Consider the following 25,304-nt stretch of genomic DNA (forward strand, 5'->3'; position numbering starts at 1 on the left):
GAGTTTAAATTTGGGTTTTCTGGATTTTTTCCGTTTTCTTCAGTTTTTTTGTAGTATTTCAAAGATTTTTCAGAAATAAAAACAGGTATTTGACAAATTATTCATTTCTTCTAGTAAATCAACACAAAAATTGGGGTAAAAACAAGTAAAAAATGCACTAAAAACCAAATAAACGACATGGTGAAGGCACAAAATATACAAATTATATTATTATTGCGAATATTTTGAGGGCAGAATAAAAAAATATATATGGAAAGTAAAAAAAAAGAAAAGTTAAAGTTTTTATTGAGATTTACACGACTCGCTCTCTCATCCGGTGGGGGAGATCATGGAGAATACAAAATATTGATTGATTTTTTGGAATAATGAAGAGGGAATTGGAAAAAGAAGACTATCGAAAACCCATGGCAAAGTTTAACAAAAAAAAATGGGAAAAAAATGTCCGAAAAAAAAAATTTGCTTTTCGAAAATTTTTATTTTTTTCTCGCTCCAAAGTTCAAACTACAAAGTTGGCATTTTTATGGGTACTGTAGGTGTTTTTAAAGAATCCGTTGACGATGGGAACTTGAACGAGGTACTCGACTGTGATGGGGGCATCATAAACGGGGCCATCGGGCTGATAAGGTTGGAGAATGTGTTTAGCAGCGGATTTGTGGCCTGGAATGCGGAGACCGGCGGGAATTGGAACACCTGAAAAGTATAGAAATTTTGAATGTTTAAATGCAAGCCATTGAGAATTTTTTTAAAAAATTGTTAAAAACTAGGGAGAAACCGGGTGAAAATTGTTGAAAATTCGATTTTTTTTTTGACTTTCAATTCGAGATTTTTTTTTCAAAAATGATAAATTTAACAATATTCATTTTATATCATTTTTTATCCTTATTTCCATTGGAAAATTATCAGAAATGAATTTAATTCATTAAAAATTGGTACGGTAGCTTTAAAGGCTCATACCTCTATCCTTGTGGGAGGTCTCGCCACGACAGCTGGACTTTTATTGATTTCCAGAGATTTTACGATTTTCAAAGAGGAATCAGGCTATTTTCGGGTAAATCCTAGACAGGAGAGATATTTTTCACTAATAATTTAGAAAATAAGACTAAAAATTTGGCGAAAATAGTAGAAAATCAGTTTTTAGGGGTTTTTTGGCTAAAAAATTTTTTTTTATACTCGCTACGTTCTATGTTTTTTAAAAAGTAAGATTCATTTTCCAAACGATTTTCAAAGAAATTCCTCTGAACAAACTGTGAAGAAAAATTTAACTTGGTTACTGTGTTTTTAAAGGCGCATAGCCCTAAGTGTGTGAGAGGTCTCGACACGAAAAAAGCGGGAATTTTTAATTTTCAATGAACAATAATTATTTTTCGATATAAATAGAGAAAAAATCGATAAATATTTCGTATTTAGAAAAAAACCAACCTGACTCTCGCCAAGACCGGGAGTCCTACCACTGCTGCCAAGCTCGCCGAGCCCCAAATTTTTCGGTGTTACCAGTGGTGATCGGAACGGTGACTGGGACGCCAAATGTGGTGATATTTGTGGTCCATAAAGCCCGGCAGACGCCAGCGCTGCGTACGTGTACAGTTGACTGATCTGTGCTTGGAATAGCGGGGAGTTTTGATGGTGTTGCTGAAGCATCAGAAGTGGAGACGAGATTGACGGTTGTAAGGAGAAATTCGAGGTTGCTGTCAGGTTCAGCGGGTTCGGCTTCATTCCTTTTTTCGTTGGCGGCTGCGGCGGCGGCGGCGGTGCAGTCGTCGATGACGTCGTGGAGGGCGATAGGGATCGTTTTCGGCATTGTCGGGACTCATCTACAGGGGATGAGGTGGATGGAGTCGCCGAGGAGGCCACACTGCTTGACGGGGAGCACACACTGAAAAATAAAAAAATTATTGATTTTTTCTCTAGAAAATATCGATTTTCTCGACGATTTTTGGATTTTCAATCCATTTATTGATTTCATTTAAAAATTACGGCTAATCTTTGGCAAGGATTTCTGGCTTCCCTCATAAATTGAAATGGAAGAGTTTGCCGAACTAGGCCATTTTAGCTCGACCATATCTGGGGTAGATTTACGGCGCGTTGCGTGTCGCGTCGCGGCTCGATTTTAGTTGTAAAACTAAACGTCTTCGTCCGTGTGGAGTACACGATTGTCAATGGAGCGCGAAAAATTCAATGAGGAAGGCCAGAACCCCGTGCTTCGAGACAATTTATTGATTTTTCGGTTTAAAAATATATTGATTTTCTTGATCATTTGAACTTTTATTCAACAAAAAAAAACTATCTATGCCGTCCCTTCAAAATTATTGATTGAAAAAATGTATCGATTTTCTGTTAAATTTATTGATTTTTCTATAATTTTATCGATTTTTTTCAAATATTCATTGATTTTTGCTCAAATCATTATCGATTTTCCCAAATCTTACCTATCTGTTGGACTTGGTGTGCTGACACTGTGCGTCGTCGGTGAATCCGTCCCAAGAAGGCTCAGCGCCGAGAAATCCGTGTTGCCACGTGGATTTTGAGGTGGTGGAGGCGGCGGCGGCGGTGCTTGTAATGACGTCATAAACGACGGAATCTCGTGTCGAATGTCCTTCTCGTCTTTGACATAACACATCTTCATGTTCATATTTGAGGAAAAGTCGGCGGTCGGCGGAGCGTGGGCGTCAGTAGTTACAAAGCGATATACGAACTTTTTGCCGATCACCTGAAAAATGTTCAATTTGGTTAGCAAAAAAATGGTGCATCGACCCCGCTTGCGCTTGTCATATTTCGGTTAGTTTTGGTGTTAACAAAAAATTTTCAACTGACAAAATGTTTGTTATCACTTGTTCTATAGTTTTGTAGTTGAACATTTTTTGATATCTGCAAAATTGGCCAAGATATGAGCTAACAAAGTTGTCGGCAAGACATGGTGCATCGACTAACTGTGTTAGCCCATATCTTTGTTGCCGTTAATATTATCAAAAAATAGTCAATTAGCAAAATGTTTGCAATGCTTTTTTCTATAATTTTTAATTAAAAACTTCTTGCGATTTTCAAAATTGAACCGAGATATAAGCCGTACTACCAAAAAAAAATTGTCAACTACATAATACTCCCGTCCCAAGAAACCTCACCTTCTTAATAATATTCTTCTCATAATAATATCGTAACGCTCTCGACAGTTTATCATAATTCATATGCGGTTTCGCCTTCCGTTGTCCCCACTTTCTCGCCACGGCTTCTGCATCAATCAGTCGGAATTCGCCGTCCGTTCCGCGTGTCCATTCGATTATATCACCATTTTGGTCTTGTTGCAGTAGTTCTAGAAGGAATTGCCACAGGGTTATGATTGAGTCGACGGATGATGAGGTCGGAGGTGTCGAGGATCGGGTACACATCAAGTCTGAGACGTTCATCTCTTTCTCTGAAAAAGTGGACGTTTGAGGAGAAAAATTGAAAATGGGAAAGTTGAAAATTAAGAGAGTTTAATGGTATTTTAGGAGAGTATGAAAGATTTGAAGCGATTTCGAAAGGTATCTAAAGGTCCAGAAACACAGTAAATTTCAGATTTTCTAAGTTAAAAATTGATTTTCGCAAAATAAAACTGTATTATCTTACAGAGTAATACATTATTTAGCTCCTAATTGAACTGTTTTAGTTAATATACTCAAAATTTGAGCTTTTGGATTTTTTTGAGCGCTTATATCTCGGTTCATTTTGAAGATAGGAGAAAAGTCTTTAGTACAAAATTATAGAGCAACTAATAATAAATATTTTGTCAGCTGGCAATTTTTTGATAAAACAAACGACAGCCGAGATATGAGCCTTCAAAGTTGAGGAATTACAGCTTGTCGATGCACCATGGTTTCAACAGCTTATAAATTGGTTCTTTCTGATTATAAAGCAAATGCTAAATATTCTAACAGAAACTGAGATATAAGCTGTTCTAGTCAATTCACCATGTCTTGCAGTGCTCATATTTCGGTCCATTTTAAAGATAAGTAAGGTTTTGTTAGTCTACAAAATTATAGAAAAAGTAACGATGAATATTTTGTCAGCTGGCAAAGCTTCTCGATGCACCATGTCTTGCATAGTTTTAAAGCGGAAATCCATTGCAAAAGAGGAAATCAAAAGACGAATAGTCATGAGTGATAAAACGCGAATCGGTTATCTTCTTCTTCTTCTATTTGAAGAAGATAATTAAGAGAGAGCGAAACAGAAGAGAGAGAGAAAGAGAGTATAGCTAGAAAAGTCACTAATCATGACCTCGGAACCGGAACTAGAACCATATCAAACTTGTAAGAGCCCAATAGAAGGGGGTCCACCAGAACCCGAAATGAGTCACAGACGTTCTCCATAGCACAATACACTGGTCATCATCAAATAAGTATTGAATGGGACGCCGCGGCGAAAAGAAGAAGAAGGGAGACGTCCGGGATGGGGGGGAGAGGGTTGATATCAAAATAATTTATATATTGAGACATGGAGAATGATGATACCAGTTGACAGTAACTAAATTGGGATCAAACATGTAGTTTTTCAGTACGCCTAGAAAATACAGAGCCTCGCCGTCTGGATCAGGCAATTCTACAGAATAAGGTATTTTTTCCAAAATGGCAAAATATAGAAAAATATGTGCTCGATTTGAAAATTTCCTTATTTGACTGGGAACACACTAGAAAAATTTTCAACAATTGCCTGAAAGTTGAAAATTATCGAAAAAAAAATTGGCAATTTTTAGAGAACAACTTTCAGAGAACTTTTGAGCACTTTTCAATAGATCCAAGTCATATAAAAATTATTTTCAGATTGAGCACATATTTTTCTATATATTATTACTAAGTTTTAATAAAAAAATATTAGGAGAACACGCCACACTGGCTCACTCTGTAGCATCCCTTCGCCTGATCCTTCTGGAAGCTTTAAACACCTGTAACTCTGTCAGAACCAAATCTACAAAAAAGTTGTCAACTAACAAATTGTGCAAAATTTAAAATCTCACATTTTGTTAATTGATCACTTTTTGAAATCTGTGAAGCCAAAAATGTTATGGGGCAAAATCGCGGAGAAGGCTCCCGAAGCCTGAACTATGTTTAAACGCCTGTAACTCCGCTAAGAAATGAGCAATGGAAAACTTATCAACAAACAAAATGTGTAAAATGGAAAGGCGCATATTTTCTCTGTTCACAGTTTTTGACAATTTTTGAAACTAAAGGAGTTATTAAGTAAAATCGAAGGGAAGAGCTCAGACCGAACCTACAAGCTTTGAGCCCATGTAGGTCTGTCTGGGGCAAAGCTACCAGAAGCTTGTCTACTAACGAAATATGCACAATACAAAAACACATAATCTTCTACTGAAAATTATTTTAAAATCTTGTTAGCCAAAAATGTTATGAAAGTTATTTTGCCTGAGACCGCGCCTGGACAACGTCACATATCACCGTGTTTATCAGAAACTTTGACCTAATGCGACGTTGAACAGAAAAAAAATGTCAAAATATTTAAATAGGTAATATCAAATATAGTATCTACACTATAAATTATGATTATTTTTCCAGTCACAAGATCCTCCGGAAACTTCATTTTTCGAACTTTAACCCAAGAAAATGTTACCAGGCACCCCAAAAAACAGATGACTCATATAGCCTCGTAAAACTAAATTCAAAATTTTAGGAGAGCGGTGAAAAAAGGCAAAGAAGGAGGGGAGAAGTGTAATTGATAAGGTGTTTATGTATGATGATCACCAATTTTCTCTTCTTCTTCTGCCCCCTCTAAAAAACTGGTTCTTCTCTCCCTTCTACCGCCATATCAACGCTTGTTGTCTTGTGACTGAAGGAATGGTCTTACCACGAAAATATGTATTTATATACGGGAATTATATAAGGGAATTATATAAGGGATGTGATGAACAAAAAAAGACAAAAGAAGAATGTACAGTTTTGTTATGGTATGGCAATCAAGGGAAGATCAAGAAAGGCGTGGGTGTGCCGGGGGTGAGTAGCCAGCCTTAATTCCGCTGAAAATTGTGCTAGAAAGTTGGTTTTTAGTTCAAAATGAACGGAAAATTCACGAAAAAGTGACACTTTTGGGGTTTAGGCAAGTTTTGACTGCTGAAACACCTTAATTTCAAAATTACCATGATCTTAGTTCACCGTGTCGAAGGTACAACGGGAAGGAAAACATCGTAACTTTGCTCAAAATTGGGCTAGAAACATGGTTTTTAGCATGAAATACACAGAAAACTGAGGAAAAACTGATTGTTCTACGTTTTTGTCAACCTGTGTTTACTGGAATACTTTTATTTCAGAGTTAACATCGACCGATTACACCTGAAAGGGCAAAGTACCATGTTGCATAACTTTGCTCAAAAATTGCCTGGAAACTTGATTTTTAATTCAAAATGAACAGAAAACTGTGCTGAAACTAAAAATTTAATAATCGAATCACTATTTGTTTTCTGAAAGACCGTTATGAACCAATAATTGAGCCTATCTATTTTGGAGAGGGAGGTCGGTTTAGGCAGCGTAACTTGGCTTAAAATTGAGCTAGAAACATGGTTTTTAGCTTAAAATAAACAAAAAATTATGATGAAACTGAAAATTTATATTTCTAATTCACAATAATTTTTCTATGAAAAGCCATTATTTCTGATTTAACACCATTTTTAACACCACCACCTTCCAAGGGTGACTATCTAGAGAATTGATATTGTTTCAGGCCTTGTAACCCGTTAAAAAAATGACGTGAGAACTAGAATTTTAAACAAAAATACGTGAAAAGGCTGTGCAGACTTTGAAAATCTACTATTTGGAAGCCTGCTAAAAAATCTAAGAAACTTCAAAAACTATCCAGAACTATCCGAGAGGAGTTCAAGATCAGTTCAACAGTTCAATATAAAACTGTTGCTCTCTCTCTCTCTCGAAATTCGACAAATTTCCGTGTTTCAAAAGTGTAGTACGGCCGGAGGGGGGAGGGGGTGCTCATGAAAAAGCAAACAGTACAAGAAGAAGCGACCCTCATTATGCTAATATGGAAGAGAGGAAGTTGTCTCAAGATGTGTAGAAATAATAATGTTTGTGTTTGAACAATTGCATAAGTTGTTGCAAAATTTTAGTTAAGAAAATTTTGAGATAACTTGGAACAGGGTTCATAGCAGGGGCAAACGAGTTTTTTCGGCAAATCGGCAAGTTGCCGGAATTAAAAATTTTCGGCAATAGTTAAATTGCAATTCCGGCAATTTGCCGAATTGCCGATTTGCCGGAAAATTTTCAATTTCGGCAATTTGCCGAATTGCCGATTTGCGAGAATTTTTCAATTTCGGCAAGTTGCCAGTTTGCCGATTTGCCGGAAATTTTCAATTCCGGCAATTTGCCAAATTTCCGATTTGCCGGAAAATTTTCAATTTCGGCAATTTGCCGAATTGCCGATTTGCGAGAAATTTTCAATTTCGGCAAGTTGCCAGTTTGCCGGAAATTTTCAATTACGGCAATTTGCCGAATTGCCGATTTGCCAGAAATTTTTCATTTTCTAACAAATTGCCGGTTTGCCAATTTGCCGAAAATTTTCAATTCCGGCAATTTTCCGAATTGCCGATTTGCCAGAAATTTTCATTTTCGGCAAATTGTTGGTTTGCCGATTTGCCGGAAGTTTTCATTTTCGGCAATTTGCCCATTTGTCGAAATGCCGGAAAATTTTATTTTCGGCAAATTGCCGGTTTGCCGATTTGCCGGAAACTTTTTTTTTTCGAAAAATTGCCGATTTGCCGATTGCCGGAATTAAAAATTTCCCGCAAATCGGTAAATTGCCGGAATTAAAAATTTCCGGCAAATTGTGGTTTTGCAGTAAATTTCAAAATTGTAATTTTAATCGGCAATATTGCACACATCCTATAAAAGTTCCTAAATTTATTTTGAAAAGTAAGGAAATTCTATGAAAATATCTAAAGAAAACGGGGAAAACAGTTCAAAACGGCACAGTTTTAAGTGTTTCCGTCTTATAAAAAATCCCTCCAAAAATTTCCGGCAAATCGGCAAATTTCGCAAGTGAAAATTACCGGCAAATCGGCAAACCGGCAATTTGTCGATTTGCCGAATTTGCTGAGAAAAATTAGCCTAACGGCACTTGCCGTTATTGAGTCTGTAGTTTTTCAGTACACCTAGAAAATATATCGCGAAACCGGCAAACTGCCAGAATTGAAAATTTCCGGCAAATCGGCAAACCGGCAATTTGTCGATTTGCCAACTAACAAAGTATGCAAACTTTTGCCATAATTATTTTGAATATTAGCAATTTTATAATATTTAAAGCTATAGAAGTTATGGGGGTAAATGTTACATCATCCAATCACCTTTGAGCACCTACAGCTCTTCTGGGGGCGGAGCTATAAGAAAATTGCCAACATATAAAATGTGCAAAAATTTATGGTGTATATTTTGTTAATTGGCAATTTTCAATGATCTTTTGAACTAAAAGAGTTATGAAGGAAAATTATTTATTAGAAAACTTTTCAAGAGCCCCGTCCTCCAGACAGCTTCTGGCGCGACTGTAACTCCATTGAGAGTTGTGCTATACAAAAACTGTAAACTTAGAAAATGTGCAAAATTTCAAGGCGATTAATATATCAGTTGGCAATTTTTTAGAATCTTCCAAACTAAGAGAGACCCACCCGCATTTGAAGCTCCAAAATTCATGCATTTGTTTTTAAGTTTTTAGTGCCTCATACACTTCAAATATTCCAAATTCAGTTCAAATTGTCGAAAATTCAACCAGAAAGATGCAAAAACGTGAATCACCAGCGGCAACCGATAAGGAGAACCTCGAAAATGATTTCCGGCCGGCGCTTGCGACTGATGTCATCTCACTTTTGTCAATTTTCCCTCCCTCTTTCTCTCCAAATTTCTGTTGATAATCAGTGATAAGAAGAACAGATTATTGATTGGGGTGTACGCGTGCGCGCGCGCGCCGAAAAAATGATAGATTAACCGGTAAAAAATGGGGCGAGCGGTGGGCTCAAAGAGCCGGGGGAGCCCCTCTTAGAAAAGTGCCAATTGATAGCATATGGGGTGACCACCGCCACATGTTTTAAATTTACTCCCATTCAGCTGATGGATCAATGCATAAACTTATTGCAATTCGATTCAGGAGTCGTTTTTTTTTTCGGATTTGATATTGGAATTTCGGGAGCTTCAGGGCTAGAATATGGGGGCAATGTCAAAAAAAAAAATTAGGCGAATTATTGTAATGCCTCAGAATCCCCGTTAAATGGAATGGTTTTTTTAATTGGAGAAATTGATTAAAAATTTCTAGAAATAGCGGAAATTATGCTACTCAGCAGGAAATTTACAAGATATCCAGTAAAATCAACTTTTTGATGGTTGGAAAATGTTGCTAAACTCCAATTTTTTTAGCTATAATTAACATGGAAGCTTATAAAAATGCAGATTTATTTTCGCAAAAAATACCAACATTTTGGCCATTCTAGTAGTTAAATTGATGCAAATTTAACAAAACTATGATATTGTTAAATCGCATCAAATCCCCTGTTTTCAGCAAACTTTCGTTTCTAATAAAGGCTGAAACAAATAAAATTTACGAAAAATGCCATGGAAAACTTCCGCTTGGCATATATGAAAAATCGTAATCAGCGTATAGAAATTGCAAATAAAACTATCAAGAAATAAGATAGAGGAAGCAAAACGGCCCGGGGTAGAGGGGAAATTAATGAGCACCCCTCTAGAAGGTTTATCACCAGGGGGGGGGGGGGGCAAATGGAAGAAAGCTAACGGAAGGAAGCATGGTTGATTTCGAAAAGTTTCTGAGTATCGTGGCAAATTATTATCAGCAGCAGAGTTTAGATATGTTTAACAAAGACGAAATAGCAAGATATGGGAATTTTATTAACCTTGAAAAGGTTCTTAAATTTGGTTACAAAAAAAAAAAAGTACAGCTATGAGGAAACTTAATAAAAACATTTTTTTAACTTTGTAAAAAGCTGTTAAGAAGTTGCGACAACCAACGGGATTGTGAGCGAAATTTAGCTTTACATCTGCTAAGAAATTGCAAAAGTCGTCTGAAAAGCTGCAGAAGTTTGCTTAAAAGCTAAAACGCCTAATTAATGTTAAGAAGTTGCAAGAGTATGCTATGAAGTTAGGCCGTTTTGCCGAGTATGCACAAGTAAAGCTAAGGCATAAAACTGTACTACTACTGTAGTGATAAAGGAGGCTGCCACTAGATAGGCGGAGCAGAAGGAAGTCGGTAGGGTGTTAAGTGACTAATCAGTATACTACTGATGATGATTTTATCACTGTTAGTTCAGGGAAATCATGAGGCAAAAATGCTCCTCTCTTTAGTTGCCGACAGTAAAATAATTATTTACACGATATTATAGTATTGCATGCAAGACCAATTATGGATTGATTTGTGAAGGAGGATTCAGGGCCAATAGAGGAAATACAGCATATATGTATATAACTAATGACTTGTATGAAAGTATAAGTATATCAAATTGTTACAGACAGTAACCTGATGTGTCTTCAATTAAAAAAAAACCAACACATGATGGAATTCTGAAATACTGTAACTAACTGAAACAAATGCATATTTGATTAAGTATATAAGTATTAATATATTACTACCAGCCATGGACCGCACCTCCGGCGCGGCCCCCGACTTCTGGAGCTGAAATCCAATTTTTCTGAAATTACCGTAATCATACAGTACTCCTACCGTGCCACTATTGTACCACTACAATACCCCGACTATATCCCTACACTAAGCCCAACTCACTATTCCTCCAGAAGCCAAAACTTCACAGACTACAAAAACTACATAGACTACAAACTATGGACAAACGGAATAAGCGCTTTATATATAGTAAATGATAACACTAATATCCAAAGCTCACTTAAAAATTAAAAATTCAATTTGGCGCAAACGTGTAAAAACATTTTATGCAATGCATTTTAATATATGACATTTGAAAGTTACCCCATTTTAGAGCCAAGTCGGTATTTCCTATATAACATTTAATGACTAACATTAAAGCATGGAGCTACGTGGAATTTTGGCATTCTCCCTGGGAGAGTTGATAGTATTGAAATCAAGAATTTCATGGGTTCTATTATAGAAAGATCACATCATCATGAAAAAGGGCGATTCACTTATTGAATTATTAATAATTCACACGTATACAAAACTGTGGTGGATAGACATACTTGAAAAGGTAAAGATCGGCCATGTGTGTGTGGACACTTGAAACATTGTGTTAAAACGAATTTCGTTTTTTTTTCTTGAAAAAAAAACAATTCCACAATATTTAGAACTCTCTTTCTTGTGTTCGGAAAATCTAAAAATTTTCATTTATTTTTGACAAATCCAAATCTTGAACTTTTTTTTCCTTTCAAAAAAATTCTCAGTGCACATGTTCAAAGCTTTATATTAAGATAGGTTCCTGGTTTTGGCTAAAAAATAATTTTTAATTTTTATAATGCCGCCGCAATCCTAGTTTTTGTTTAAACTGACAGAAAAATCAAAACATTTTTTTTGGAATTTGCAAGAAAAAACAACGGGAGACGAGAAAAAAAGTGACCAATGGAAAAAAAAACAGTGACTTGCAACGAAAGTTGGTAATTGCGGCTACTTGATGATGTCGTGGGCAGGATTCACTTTTGACAGAATAGACAACACGAATGCATAGATACCGGAAAAAAAGTGAGAAAAGTAAGTATTATTACCTACTTTCGGGGTTCCCGTCTCCCGGAGACAGTAATACCATACTTATTAGCTTGTTGACGGATCTTTAAAACCTTAGAGGTACTACGGGAATTTTAAATACTGAGAATATGGTCACTGTAGTGAGTGTTAGTGTCGATTTACGGAGTTTAAAATTATTTATTATTTATTCATTGATAAAATTTTAAAATCGAGCAAAAAATAAGCAAAATAATGAGAAAATAATGCCAAGAAACGAAGTCAAAGAGTTACTGTAGTTTTCGCTACGAGATATTTTGCGCGTAAAATATGTTGCATGATACGCATTCTACGAGTTTTGTGTACCCGTAATAGAATATTTTTTATCAGAATTTGTCCGAAAATCCCAATTCTTTTTCAAAATTTTGCCTGAAAATTCGTTAATAAAAATTTACAATTTTCAGAAAATATATGAAAGAGTTGAAATGTTCTGAAACGTTAGAAAAATAATAATTAACTATTTTCATACAATAGTACAGATTTTGAATCAAGGTCTCACAAACTCAGAGACTCAGAAACACGGCGCCAAATGTCGAACAAGTTTCTGCGGTAAATTGTCAAATACATCAAAGAGGCTCATAACGTTTTCTTATTCTTCATACCAGAATAACTCAGGCGGAACTTCCTAAAAAAGCATGACTAAAGTGAGGTGGGGGGGGTAACCCAAAACTTGACGACGCGACCGGCATAACTTCAAAAGGTGTCTTGGCTAATGGTGTGCAAGTGTGATGAAAAGGTAAAATGATTCATAACCTTGAACACCTTCAATTGATGAGTTTTCTTGGAGACTTGTAGTAGAGAAAAATAGTTTAAAAGTGGTTTTCTAAAAGCATAGCTGAGCTCGAAAAAGAGGTTCTGAAAAAAAAAGATTGTTAGGTTCATTTTTTGGTAAATTGACAGAGTAGCGACCCAGTTAACCATTATGATACGGAGTTTTTCCAGGGTTTGTGGAAAAAGGTGGAATATTAGGAGGAAGTGTAAAACTTGAAAAAAATCAGAAAACTCTTAGAAAAATGCGTTCAAAACTCTTATATTTGCCAAAATCAATTTTCAAAAAATTAGGTAAAATTTTGCCCTTTTCGTGGAAATTCGCACAATTTTTGTGAACTTTTATAAGTTCCAGCAAAGTTTAAAAGCTCTAATACATTTGTACCCCAATTTCTAAGTCTCTAGCTCAATTTTTTTTTAATTGGCTGAGCAGCGACCCAGTAAACTATAGTGATACGGAGTTATGCCAGTTTTAAAGATACAAAGCTGAAAATTCACCAACAGGTATGTGAAAAGACTGATATTTTTAATTGTTTATAACAATTTGAAAAAACTGAAAAAAAATATAGATTAAAATTTCGAGGTCAGGAAACTTTTTAACAGAAGTTTTAAAAATTTGTTTCCCAAAATTTTCAATTTTCTAAAACTCATAACAATTTTTAAAGAAAATTTCAAAGTAACACATTTGAAATTCAATTATATTAAAACCCAAAATTAAAAAAAAAAATAAAAACGCAATTCGAAAAATTTCGCGGTTTCAAATTTCAGAAGCTCATAGCTAGAATGATACCAAAAAGCTCATATTAAGCGTAAAGTGTGCATAATTTTACAAAAATTATGGTATAAATTACAGACTCTTGTGTTTATCCATCAAAATTCTGAAAAAAAACTTTTAAAAAAATTTCTTTGAAATTTTTTTTCAGAATTGAAAAACGTCATAATTCAGCTAAATATGTAGATTAATGTCTGATTTTTGGCTTGAAAAAATGAAAATTTTCACAAAATATTAGGTTGAATTCACGAAAAATTATTGAAATCCGAGTGTTTATCCCTGAAAATTCTGACTCAAAAAATTTTTTGGAAAAATTTTTTTCCAAAATTTCAAAACGTCAAAACTCAGCTCAAAATCTAGATGAAATCCTAATTTTTACTTTAAAATATGCAGAATTTTCTAAATTATTAGCTGAAAATTCAAATTTTCGTTTCAGAAAAATTGTAAAAAAAAACTCTAAAAATCGGTCGATAAGTTTCAGGAAAAAAAATGAGAAAATTTCAAAAAATCTGCAAAATTCTCTAAAATGAGGTCGAAATATTATAAAACCCGTCAAAAACCGGCAAAAAATTCTCGCAATTTTCTCAGACAATTACCTATCTCCTCGTCCATTTCAATAGGGCTAACAGGAACAGAGAGAGAGAGAGAACCGGGGGGGGGGGGAGAATAATGATTTACCTTGAGAAAAGTTGTACGCCATGGCGAACGGTACAGTGGGAGAGTAGTAGAACAAGAAAATAGTGGTGGAAGACAAATTGCGACAAAACGGAATCAAAATGATGACACCAAATGGGGCAGATAGAGGAAAAAGATGAACACCCTCTATGGGAGGAAGATTTGAATTGAAATTGATGGGTGTCAATATGAGTAGCTAATTCTATGGGGTGCCACGTGGTTGGGGTTGGTCAAAATTTTTGAGTGCTTTAAGTAGGTAGGTAGGAAGGCAGGGATAGGTAGGAATTTAAAAGGGTCCTGCACAGCAGAGAGACCTGTAGAGAGAGAAAGAAATTGGGGATATTGGTGTTTAAAGGGACATAACTAAGTTTTGATAGCAGATATCAAAAGTTCGTCAGCTAGTGAATTGTTAAGCATAAAATTAAAAAATTTGCTACAAGTTGTTAGTTGACAATTTTCAATCCATTTTATGACTAAGAAGTTACAGGAGTTTAAAGCTGCTATGAGAAATTGAAGGGATGGCCGACCCAATGATGTTTAAAGGCGCATAACTCAATTATCATTATAGACACAAAAAAGGTATCAACTAAAAAATTGTTAAAAAATTGTTAATTTGCTACAAATTGTCAGTTATCAACTTTTTGATAGACATCAAGACTAGAAAGCTACGGTGGCTTGAAGCTGAAGTCGGAGAAAACGTCGATGGCATAATTAGTGTTGTTTAAAGGCGCATAACTCATTTGGCATTGAGCTTATGAAAAATTTTTCAACTAACAAATTGTTAAGCATTAAATTTACTACAAAATGACAGTTGACAACTTTTTGATTGGTTTTTTGATTAAAAAGTTACAAAAGTTTAAAGGTTTAGAGATACATCGAGGTCAGTAAACCTACTGATGCTTAAAAGGACATAACTCAGTTCAAAAAAGAGATATCAAAAAGTTGTCAACTAACAAATTGTTAAGTATTAAATTTACTACAAATTATCAATTAACATCTTTTTGATAGGTTCTTTGATTAAAAAGTTATAAGAGTTCAAAGTTTGAGAGATAAATCAAGGTAATCAGTGAACATGTTGATGCATAAAAGGACATAACTCAGTTAGCATAAAATCGACCAAAAAATGTCTAGCAAGTTGTTAAGCTTAAAATTTGCTAAAAATTGTCAATTACAACTTTTCTATATCTTTTTCGGTTTTTGAGATATTGGAGCTTTTAGTGACTAAGTGATTTTGAGCTGATTCTGGAATTTCAAAAATTCTTTGAAAATTGTGCAAAAACTGTAGAAATAGGCTCAAATTTGCTGCAAAATACAGTGATCATAGCTTGAAAAATAAAATGTTGAAATTTCAAAAAAATCCAAAAACTCCCAATACTTAGTAAAAAATTTCACAAAAAAGTTCATAACCAGGGCCAAATTTTCTTAAACTTTCCTTCTTAAAAAATTAAATTTCTCTATATTTCAAACTTCTAATAAAAAAATTCCTACTAAAATTCCCAAATCTTCCCGAAACAAGAAAACTGGTAACCAACCAGAAATCCGGCGGAAGGAGGTGCGGAGGAAGGGCGGAGCATCCTCCCGCCTCAGGATCCCGCCTCCTTCAATAGGACGGGTGTCCGAGATCAGATTACGGTATTAAAGGAACATGAGGCGTCAACAACAAAAATGATGAATTAATGGAGAAAAAAGCAGGCGGCACGGTTTTTTAGAGGTGAGAGGGAAGATGTTCCGACACCCCCCTGGCGGGGTAGAGTGCAAATAAAGTTAGGTTAATTGGATTAGATAGGGATACACTGGACGGTTAAAATAACATACTTTTGGCAAATATGACGACTTGTGGGAATTTAGGTTTAGGGAAGGTATGATAATATTATTTTCAAAAAAAGTTTAAAAAATTTTTTTTTAAATTAAATTTGTTTTACAAAAATTGAATTTTCGCAAGAACCACTTTAGATACTAAAAAGTTGTAAACTATGGAATTGTTAATCATAAAATTTGCCACAAATTGGTAATTGACAACTTTTTAATAGCAACAATGGTTGAATAGTTACAGGGGCTTAAGCCAGCAGAGTTGGAGGAAGGCGTAAAGCCTGCGGAGCCTAAAAAGTGTTGTAACTCGGCTGGAAACAAAGTTACTAAAATTTTGTCAACTAACAAATTGTTAAGCATAAAATTTGGGACATTTTGTTAGTTGACAATAATTTCAAATATTGCATAGTTTTTGAGATACATCTTGAAACTTTACAACCAAAAAAATTGGCTTGAACTTTGATCTTTTTCTGCAGTTTTTTCCACACTGATACGTATAAATTACTCATAAGCTATATATGTATATATATATATGTATATATATAAGCTATATATATATAATATATAGCTATATATATAATATATAATTTGACAGTTAACAATTTTTTCTTCAAATTTTGCTCCCCTAAGATTGTTGACAACCCCCCCCCCGTCAAGATTATGCAAATGCGCTCTATTGATAGTTTCTTCTTTAGAATCCTTACAATATGCATATATCTATATAAATAAGTACGTGAAGGTTCAGGAGTAATAAATAAATCACAAATCCGATCATAAAACTATTCACAATGCCGTAGACTTTTACGAACCTGTCACCTCCTCCCCCTCCTGTTGTGACACCTCTACCTGACAGCTTAGGGCTCACGGAGCAACTGTTTTTATGGAAAATAGGATTAGGAGTTTTTTGGCTGTTTTTTTTTTGAATTTCAATTAAAGGAGACCAGGAAATCCGGTAACATGGATAATCCTTTCATTTTTTTTTGGTGTTTTGGTGGGTTTTTTAAAGAACTCCGCTGGGAAGCGACTTATAAATAAGTTAAATGAAATTATTTTATGTAACAACTTTAAAATTGTATTCCCTACAATTTGTTAGTTGAAAACTTTTTTCTAGCATTTAGAATAAGGAAGTTATGGAAGTTCTGCCTGTGTCTTTCAACTTTAAAGGCTCATAACTTCTCTGTAAAGCAAGTAAACAAAGATCCGTTAACTACCAAAATATTTTAAATTTAATTTTCTACAATCTGCTAGTGATTAACTTTTTGGTTGCTCTAACCGTAAAGGAATTATCAAAGTTTAAAGGTGATTAGTGGGCTCGCTGTCAGCGCCTGTATTTAGAGACTTTAGAGACTAGACTTTAAAAACGTACACCTAACTCATTCCAAAATTATTTAGGCTTAAGTTTTCTACATTTTCCCAGTACACAACTTTTTGCCAGCTCCCCTCTAATCGGAGCTAGCCATCACATCCGGTTGTCGCTGTCAGTTTAAAAAAAGAATAAAAAATGGTGGCATTAGGTGGAAATATTTCAGGTAGTGGTGAGGAATTTGACAGGAAAAAAAATGCAACACCGACATCATCCCCACTAATAAGATGAACCAGAGAAACAGAGATGGTAAGATGGGAAGTGTGGACAGTGAGAGAGGAAGGGAAGTGATGAATTAAACAAAAGACGGTAGAGAGGATGGAAGATGGAGTTGATTGATTCGAATTGACGAACTATTTAGAAAAGAAAATTTTTGATTTTTTAAGTGATAGATTTGGAATGTTAAATTAACACACACGGTTGTATTAATACCCATTTAAAACATACAAAAAACATTGGTCTAACTTGTTGTTTTACAATTTTCGTGTTGCTAAGAAGCTGTAGGAGTTCAGAGCTACAGGCGGTACTTGGAAAATCTTAATTGATTATTGAGCAAAAAGTAGGAGTTTTTTCTCTCTAAACAATGGTGAGATCATCGGTGGATAATTTTTTCCCGGCAAACGTTAAATTGGCAATTTGCCGGAAATGGAATTTTCCGGCCAATCGACAAACAGACAATTTGCCGATTTGCCGATTTTGCCAAAAAAACGGCCGAAAATTTTCGGCAAATTGTGGTTTTGCACTTATTTTTTTGGAAATTTCAGAATTTCAATTTTAATCGGCAAAATTGTACGTCCTACATCTATTTTGAAAAGTAATCAAATTCTATAAATATATCTAGAAAAGGCACAGTTTTAAGTGTTCCGTCTTATAAAAAATCCAGCTAAAAACTTCCGGCAAGTTGATATTCGGCAAATGGTAAATCGGCAAATCGGTAACTTGTCGAAAATGAAAGTTTCTGGCAAATCGGCAAACCGGCAATTTGCCGAAATTGAAATTTTCCGGCATTTCGACAAATGGGCAAATTGCCGAAAATGAAAACTTCCGGCAAATCGGCAATTCGTCAAATTGCCGGAATTGAAAATTTCCGGCAAATTGGCAAACCGGCAATTTGTTAAAAAATGAAAAATTCTAGCAAATCGGCAATTCGGCAAATTGCCGGAATTGAAAATTTCCGGCAAATCGGCAAACTGGCAACTTGCCGAAAAAAATTTCAGTTGGGGTTTACCCCTGACATGAACCATTGAAGCCACCAGGTAGGAGTAAAAAGATTGACTCCGAATTTGAAACTTAAAGTTCAACAAATCATATCTCCAAAACGAAAAGAGATACAAAAAAGTTGCCAACTAATATATTGTAGCATATCTTTGTATCTAAAAATCCTGCCGAGTTATGAGCCCTCAAAGTCAAACACCTCCCCCCCTACCGCCTTTAATTAGATTCCGGTGTTCACACCTCCAAACGCTTGTGATAATAAAGTGTGAGACTTCCAGCCGTGACCGTCTCTTCCTTTCCACCTTACCGTCACAATAATTGAGGGGTTTTGTTGTCAAGAGGCGCGTACAAAGGACCGGCGGGGCCGGATTAGCTCTTCTTCTTCGTCCTCTTCGTGGAGAAATCCTATGAAGGAAGAAAGGGATTATTATTAATGCATTAATGTATTGTGACAACATTTTGTCCGAAATTTGGTGGGACTTTTGACCTAATTCAATTTCGATTTAAAGTTACAGGTAACATTCTAACATTCTAACATTCCTTTGCGGTAGAACTTTATGGGAACAGACGAAAAAACCAACACGAAAAATACGGGGGTGGTCTAGTGCCTCTTAACGGTATTTGGGAGGACACAGCCGTTGGAAGAAGACATGATTTGTTTCATTGCCAAGATAAGGAGGCGAGAAAGAAAATGTTCCGTTTTTTTGTGTGTCACATCACAGGGGAAAGACGCACTGTATACGTCCAAGAGACATCCGTCGCGCCGCACTTTGTCCCGATTCCGGGTACAGATTAGAGAGGGAACCGAGAGGATATCCGTTAATGGAGAAAGGTTCTGGAGCGAGCTGTTCTTCTGGGAATTTTGACGACGGTGTGTTGAATTTTGGTACGAAATCATTTACTATATATAAAGCGCTTATTCCGTTTGTCCATAGTTTGTAGTCTTTGTAGTCTTTGTAGTCTGCAAAGTTTTAGCTTCTGGAGGGATAGTGAGTTGGGTTAGTGTAGGGATATAACCGGGGTACTGTAGTGGTACAATAGTGGTACGGTAGGAGTACTGTAAGATTACGGTAGTTTCAGAAAAATTAGTTTTCAGCTCTAGAAGTCGGGGGCCGCGCCGGAGGTGCGGTCCACGGCTGGTATATACATATATGGCTAAAAATGGAGATTTCGTGAAAATTGAAATTGACATTGACAATTGCTCGGCGCCAAATGTTAGCTTGTTTTTGAGATTTAGGACAATCATAGCAGAATCTTGTTAAAAATTACTTAAAGGTGATTCCGGCAATTTGCCGAATTGCCGATTTTTCGGAAATTTTCAATTCCAGCAATTTGCCGAATTGCCGATTTGCCGGAAACTTTCAATTCCAGCAATTTGCCGAATTGCCGATTTGCCGGAAAATTTTCAATTTCGGCAATTTGCCGAATTGCCGATTTGCGAGAATTTTTCAATTTCGGCAAGTTGCCAGTTTGCCGATTTGCCGGAAATTTTCAATTCCGGCACATTTTCGATGTTTCATAATTTCCGGTCAAAGTTTTGGCAAATCGCCAAAATTTTGAAAAAAATGAGCTTTTCAGGAAATCCGAAGAATTTTTTTTACACTGATATTTGGTTATTTTGGCACCATAGGAGTAGTTTTTAGCACTTTCTCCACTGGCGCGACTCGACTTTTAATATGAAAATATGTGTAAAATTAGAAATCAAGTGAACATTGAAATTGACACCTACAATTGCTCGGAACGAAATACTAGCTTGGTAATTTGGATATCCGTGGCGAAATTGCAAAATTACATGATATATTATTTCAGTAATGCTATAGGTGCTATTTTATATTAGAGAGATTGTCAAAAACTCAAGAAATCCAGAAAGTGGAATTCGACACCGACAATTGCTCACTATCAGTATCAAATATTAGCTATTTGATCTCTGTTTGATGAAAAAACCACAGTTCTGTAGTAACTTTTAATATTTATTGATAAAAAATCTTAAAATATACACTATACGAGTCTACCATTCAATTGAGCCCTTTGTTTTACACATGGTGCATCGACCCCGCTAAAAATTTAGTTTCCTAGCTTTGACGTCCCATATCTTGGTTTATTTGAAAGATAAAAAAAAGTAGTTAACAGCAAAATTGTAGAAAAATGTACAACAAGTGTTTTGTTAGTTTACAATCTCAAATAAAATCAAAAGACAACCAAGATATGAGCTGTCAAAGTTATGCAAAAGTGGTTTACTCGATGCACCATGTTAAATCCTCCTCACTTTAGAAGCTCTAATTTCAGTTGGTTTTAAAAATATCAAAATATAGTAAACTAGAAAACTATAAAAAATATGTGACAAACATTTTGTCTGTTGACAATTTTCTGATAAAACCAATGACAACCGAGATATAAACTGGTTAAGTTGAAAGGTGGCATTTTTTCGATGCATCATGTTCGAACAATATGATACTTTTCTACTATAGTGGCAAGTGGAGCTATTGGCACATTCTCAAAATATTTTACCAGAAACATCTTGACCAATTTATTAGGGCAATTTCCTGCCGCCGCCCACCTAAAAATCTGTTATACAATTTGACCTTCCGGGGGGCGCAGCTCTCAAAAGCCATATGTTGCGGTATGTTTCCCGGGTAGTAGTAAATCTGTCATAGCGGTTGGCGGAATTTCTAATGTTCTCGAATGATGTGTACATATAACAAATGCTTATGATATGTCTGTGTGCCGCCTGTCATCATCATCACTCATTGCCCCTGGAAACGGGCGGTTCGTTTGAGGCGGGTACAGAGAGAGAGAGAGAGGGGGGAGGAGATGTATATTGGATAAGGGGGGACCTATAGGTAATGGATATGACACCTTTTGCATGCTGATTCTTATCGAGTTATTAATCAAAATAGGGAAATATTGAGATATTTTTAAATCAAAATGTGGGAGGCTGTATCTTTTTGAAAATTTTAAAAATGTTAAGGGACGGTTTCAGGGCCTGATGCCTGCCTGAAACTTCAAACTTCAAATTTTATCATTTTTATCAATCTGTTAAAAATCAAAATAAGAATGAAAGAAGTTCACGAGAGGCAGGCAGAGGTTGCCTTAAAGTCAGGCAGGCAGGCGTTTTATCGCCTACGTGGAAGCCAGGGGTGTGCGGCAAATTTGCCGAATTTGCCGAATTTGCCGAGCACGGCAAATTTCAAAAAAGTAGATTTGCCGAATTTGCCGAATTTGCCGCACACGTCAAAAATTTGACAGTACAATTTTGACTAAAACTATTGATTTTTTAGCCAAAAATTTAGTAAAATGATACAAAATTGAGCTATTTTGATGCTTAAACAGACATACTACGCGGAACTTATTCAGAAACCAGATGTGTGTTAAGAATTCAGTAGTTTTGGTGCTCCAAAAAACATAAAAAAAATATCAAATTTTTCCGAGTTTGTTAAGCACGGCGAATTTGCCGAATTTGCCGAATTTGCCGAATTTGCCGAATTTGCCGTGCTCGGCAAATATTGAAAAAAGAGATTTGCCGAATTTACCGAGCTCGGCAAATTTTGAGATTTGCCGCACACCCCTGGTGGAAGCCCTAGGAGAGGCTACAGCAGTTATTCCAAAATTCTCAAGGTGGGTTCAAAAATTTCCTAAATTTTTCTCATGTCCTCAAAAAAAAGCAAATACACTACTAAAACTGAATCATGCACTACCAGATGCCTATCAGTCGCACCTTTTGATGACCTTCCCCCCTGGTTATCTCCAAAATGATGATCTCACAAAAATCCGTGAAGACGCAATAATATTTATGTTCCACCCTTCCACATCTTTCCGATATAACCTATCATTAGTACGGTTTTCTTGTTGGATAAAGAGGTTTCAGGGGCTGACAAAATATTTAATATGAATTGAGTAGAGGGGTTTTTCATATGATACTACCCTAAAAACATTCCGGATGACTGATCTTTTTAGGACCCCCACTTCACCCCATTCAAGCACCTCTTCTTTGTCGGCCATATATTCCGATCCGTCAATTTTGGTCGCAGATGACTTTAATCCGCAACTTCAGCTGCTCCGAAAGAGCACAACAACAATAACAACAGATAAGGAAGACAAGAGACCCGTAAATAGTGAAGAACAGATGCTAGTTGGGATGGTTTTAGGGGTAACAGTAAAGCATATATATCAAGAAAATTCAAAGGTATAGAAGAATATCAAAATGAGTGATTTTCACCCATTTGAAGATACTTTCAGAAAAATTGCAAAGCACGTAAAAATGCATTAAATTATTGGAGGACACTATTACAGACTCTGTGGCATAGTAAAGACAAAAGGTTGTATTTTATTCCAGCCATGTGTTTAATGTAACGTTTTGCAAATGGATATAAAAACAATAGTTCCAGTTATGAACCTTTAAAGCTCTAAACATTGTCATGTGGTTTGATTTAACTTGACTCTTCAACAAGAAGTATCTAAATATATAAACGTATCAAACACACACCCTCCCCTCCGACTTATTAATTGACACCATATGTCGTATGTATATATATACAAAAGTGATTGGGTGTGAAAATGCGGTAGAAATCAAACAAAAATGGGGGACCTGCGGTACTGTGAGGCGGAAATATGTATAGAGGGAGTTGGATTTATACCGAAAATTTCGTCTTGACAATTATTTTAGAATTGAATTTTATCGTGTTATTTTTTTTGAAAATTCTGCTCAAAGTTTTAAAAAATACCCTATGTTTTGGCAAAATTTAAGTCATTTTTCTCACAAATTTCTTGAAAATTCTACTCAAAAACTTGAGAAAAAAGAAACACCATACTAAATCATCAAATCATCATTAAAACCAAATACGGATTAGCTGCTCTACCCAAAGCGACACACATTCATCAATTCTTATCGGATTTTACCCGCAAAAACCAAAACTAAATTCAGAAAAAAAGAGAAAAAAGTGGCAGGGAGAGGAATCAGTAGTTGAGCATCAACCGACAGGTGGAAGAGCATGGTCGTTACGGTTTATTCAGCCGTCTGGCAGGAAGAACAAATTGGTTTGAAACTTGTTCTACTAGACTAGTTAGTAAAATATTTTGAGAATGTGCCAATAGCTCCACTTGCCACTATAGTAGAAAAGTATCATATTGTTCGAACATCCTTTCAACTTTACCAGTTGTCATTGTCATTGTCATTGTCATTGACTCGGTTGTCATTGGTTTTATCAGAAAATTGTCAACTGACAAAATGTTTGTCACATATTTTTTTAAAGTTTTCTAGTTTACTATATTTTGATATTTTTAAAATCAACTGAAATTAGAGCTTCTAAAGTGAGGAGGATTTAACATGGTGCATCAGCTCATATCTTGGTTGTCTTTTGATTTTATTTGAAATTGTCAACTAACAAAACATTTTTCAAATATTTTGCTATAATTTTTTCATTTTAAAATTACTAGCATTAAAATAAATAGAGATATAGGCTGTCCAACAAATTAACCTCAAATGAACCCACTTTGGCAGCTTATGCAACTTTATCAGTTGATATCTTGATTGACATTGGTTTTATCAGAAAATTGTCAACTAAAAAATTGTTTTTCACATATTTTTCTATAGTTTTGTATTTTACTATATGTTGATATTTTAAAAATGAACCGAAATATGTGCTCCTAAAGTGTAGAGGTTCAAACATGGTGCATAACTTTGTCACCACTTTCCTTGGCTATCTTTGGTTCTATCAAAAAACTTTTAACTAACAAAACAAATTTCATATGTTGTTCTATAACTTTGTAGTTACATATTTTTTCGTATCTTAAACATTAACCGAAATATAAACTGCCAAAGTTGCCCAATCAATGCACCATGTCCCCTAATTTTTCATTTCACATTTCGACTGTTCAAATCACAATAAGCAAATTGCCGAAAAATGTGAAATTTTTCATTCAAAATAAAAATCACTATCAGCAATTTTGAGCCAAACTTCATTGAGCACATTTGCTTTTAGTAGCAAGTGTGTTTTGCTCCAAATACTATAAAAAATAAACTAACTTCTTATATCCAAAATTCCCTCAATCGTATGTTTCGGAGATTCTTCTTCCTCGGCTTCTTCCGAACTCGACGGCGGCTCTTTTTTGACCTGCAAAAGAATACTATTTAGGAGTCATGAAGTCAGTGGACAAACCTTCAAAAGGTCAATGTGATTCATTTTCGTGTAAACTGTAGAGTGTCGGCGCTTTCTTTTGACCTGGAAAATGGTACGGGGTGGCGGCGGCTGATGAAAGATGACGTGGCAATGAGTGACGAGCTGGCTACTATTTTCAGTGACTCTATAGATAACAAGGGACGGGAGGGGGGCTGTAAAATGCGGAAATTTACAACACTTTTTGCTCACTTATTGTTGAATTGAATCTACATTATAAAAACACGATAATTTTAAGATATGAGCAAAACTTGCTGTCACTTTACGATCTCATGCCTACCTTATGCCTACTCTAGGCACCAGGCAGGCATAAAGGCCTACTGTACAATTCATAAAAAAAGAATGAAGTATGTGGAAAGTGGGACAATTATTAATATCTTCAAATTTTAATGCGTTGTGACACAAGACACAAGGGAAAAGTTTTAGTTTCAAAGGCCTAATTCCCTTGGCTAATACGATTTTAAACGGAAGAGGAGAGGTTTAATGTTAGAATAATTTAAAAGTTGAGGGAAATGGTTTAGTCTTAGATTTTTTTTAAAAGTAAAATCATATATTGGAAATCACAAAAGTTGGTCTGCTCAAAAGTTGTTTAAGTGTAATGAAGAATTTTTTTTTAGCTATTTGATAATTATTTTATAATACCTGCAATGTTTTTGTATGTCTTCTTACTTCAAAATAGCTCAAAATTGTCTGAAATTGCCCAAAAAACTCTTTGAAAACCCGCCAAACAACGTAGGAAACCGAAACTTGCTCGAGACTTAACTTTGAAAACTTGGTTGTTTTTGTCAACTGACAA

General features: G+C 35.4%; 1 protein-coding gene across 2 annotated transcripts; it reads right to left on the minus strand.

Annotated features, from left to right (window-relative positions):
* Window positions 1-88: 88 nt before the first annotated feature.
* Window positions 89-24,514, minus strand: lin-1 (ETS domain-containing protein; the record flags this gene model as incomplete). Of its 2 annotated transcripts, NM_001027880.5 has the most annotated exons (6): window positions 89-690; window positions 1,420-1,873; window positions 2,427-2,707; window positions 3,120-3,409; window positions 24,358-24,445; window positions 24,491-24,514. In NM_001027880.5, the coding sequence occupies 6 exons, from the start codon at window positions 24,512-24,514 to the stop codon at window positions 502-504; spliced, it is 1,326 nt and encodes a 441-aa protein (NP_001023051.1). In that variant the 3' UTR covers window positions 89-501. The 2 variants fall into 2 exon arrangements, with proteins under 2 accessions (NP_001023051.1, NP_001294301.1); NM_001307372.2 differs by lacking the exons at window positions 24,358-24,445; window positions 24,491-24,514 and having other exon boundaries at window positions 92-690.
* Between the last annotated feature and the right edge of the window lie 790 nt (window positions 24,515-25,304).

The sequence above is a fragment of the Caenorhabditis elegans genome, chromosome IV (assembly GCF_000002985.6).
Source record: "Caenorhabditis elegans chromosome IV".
Taxonomy (NCBI): domain Eukaryota; kingdom Metazoa; phylum Nematoda; class Chromadorea; order Rhabditida; family Rhabditidae; genus Caenorhabditis; species Caenorhabditis elegans.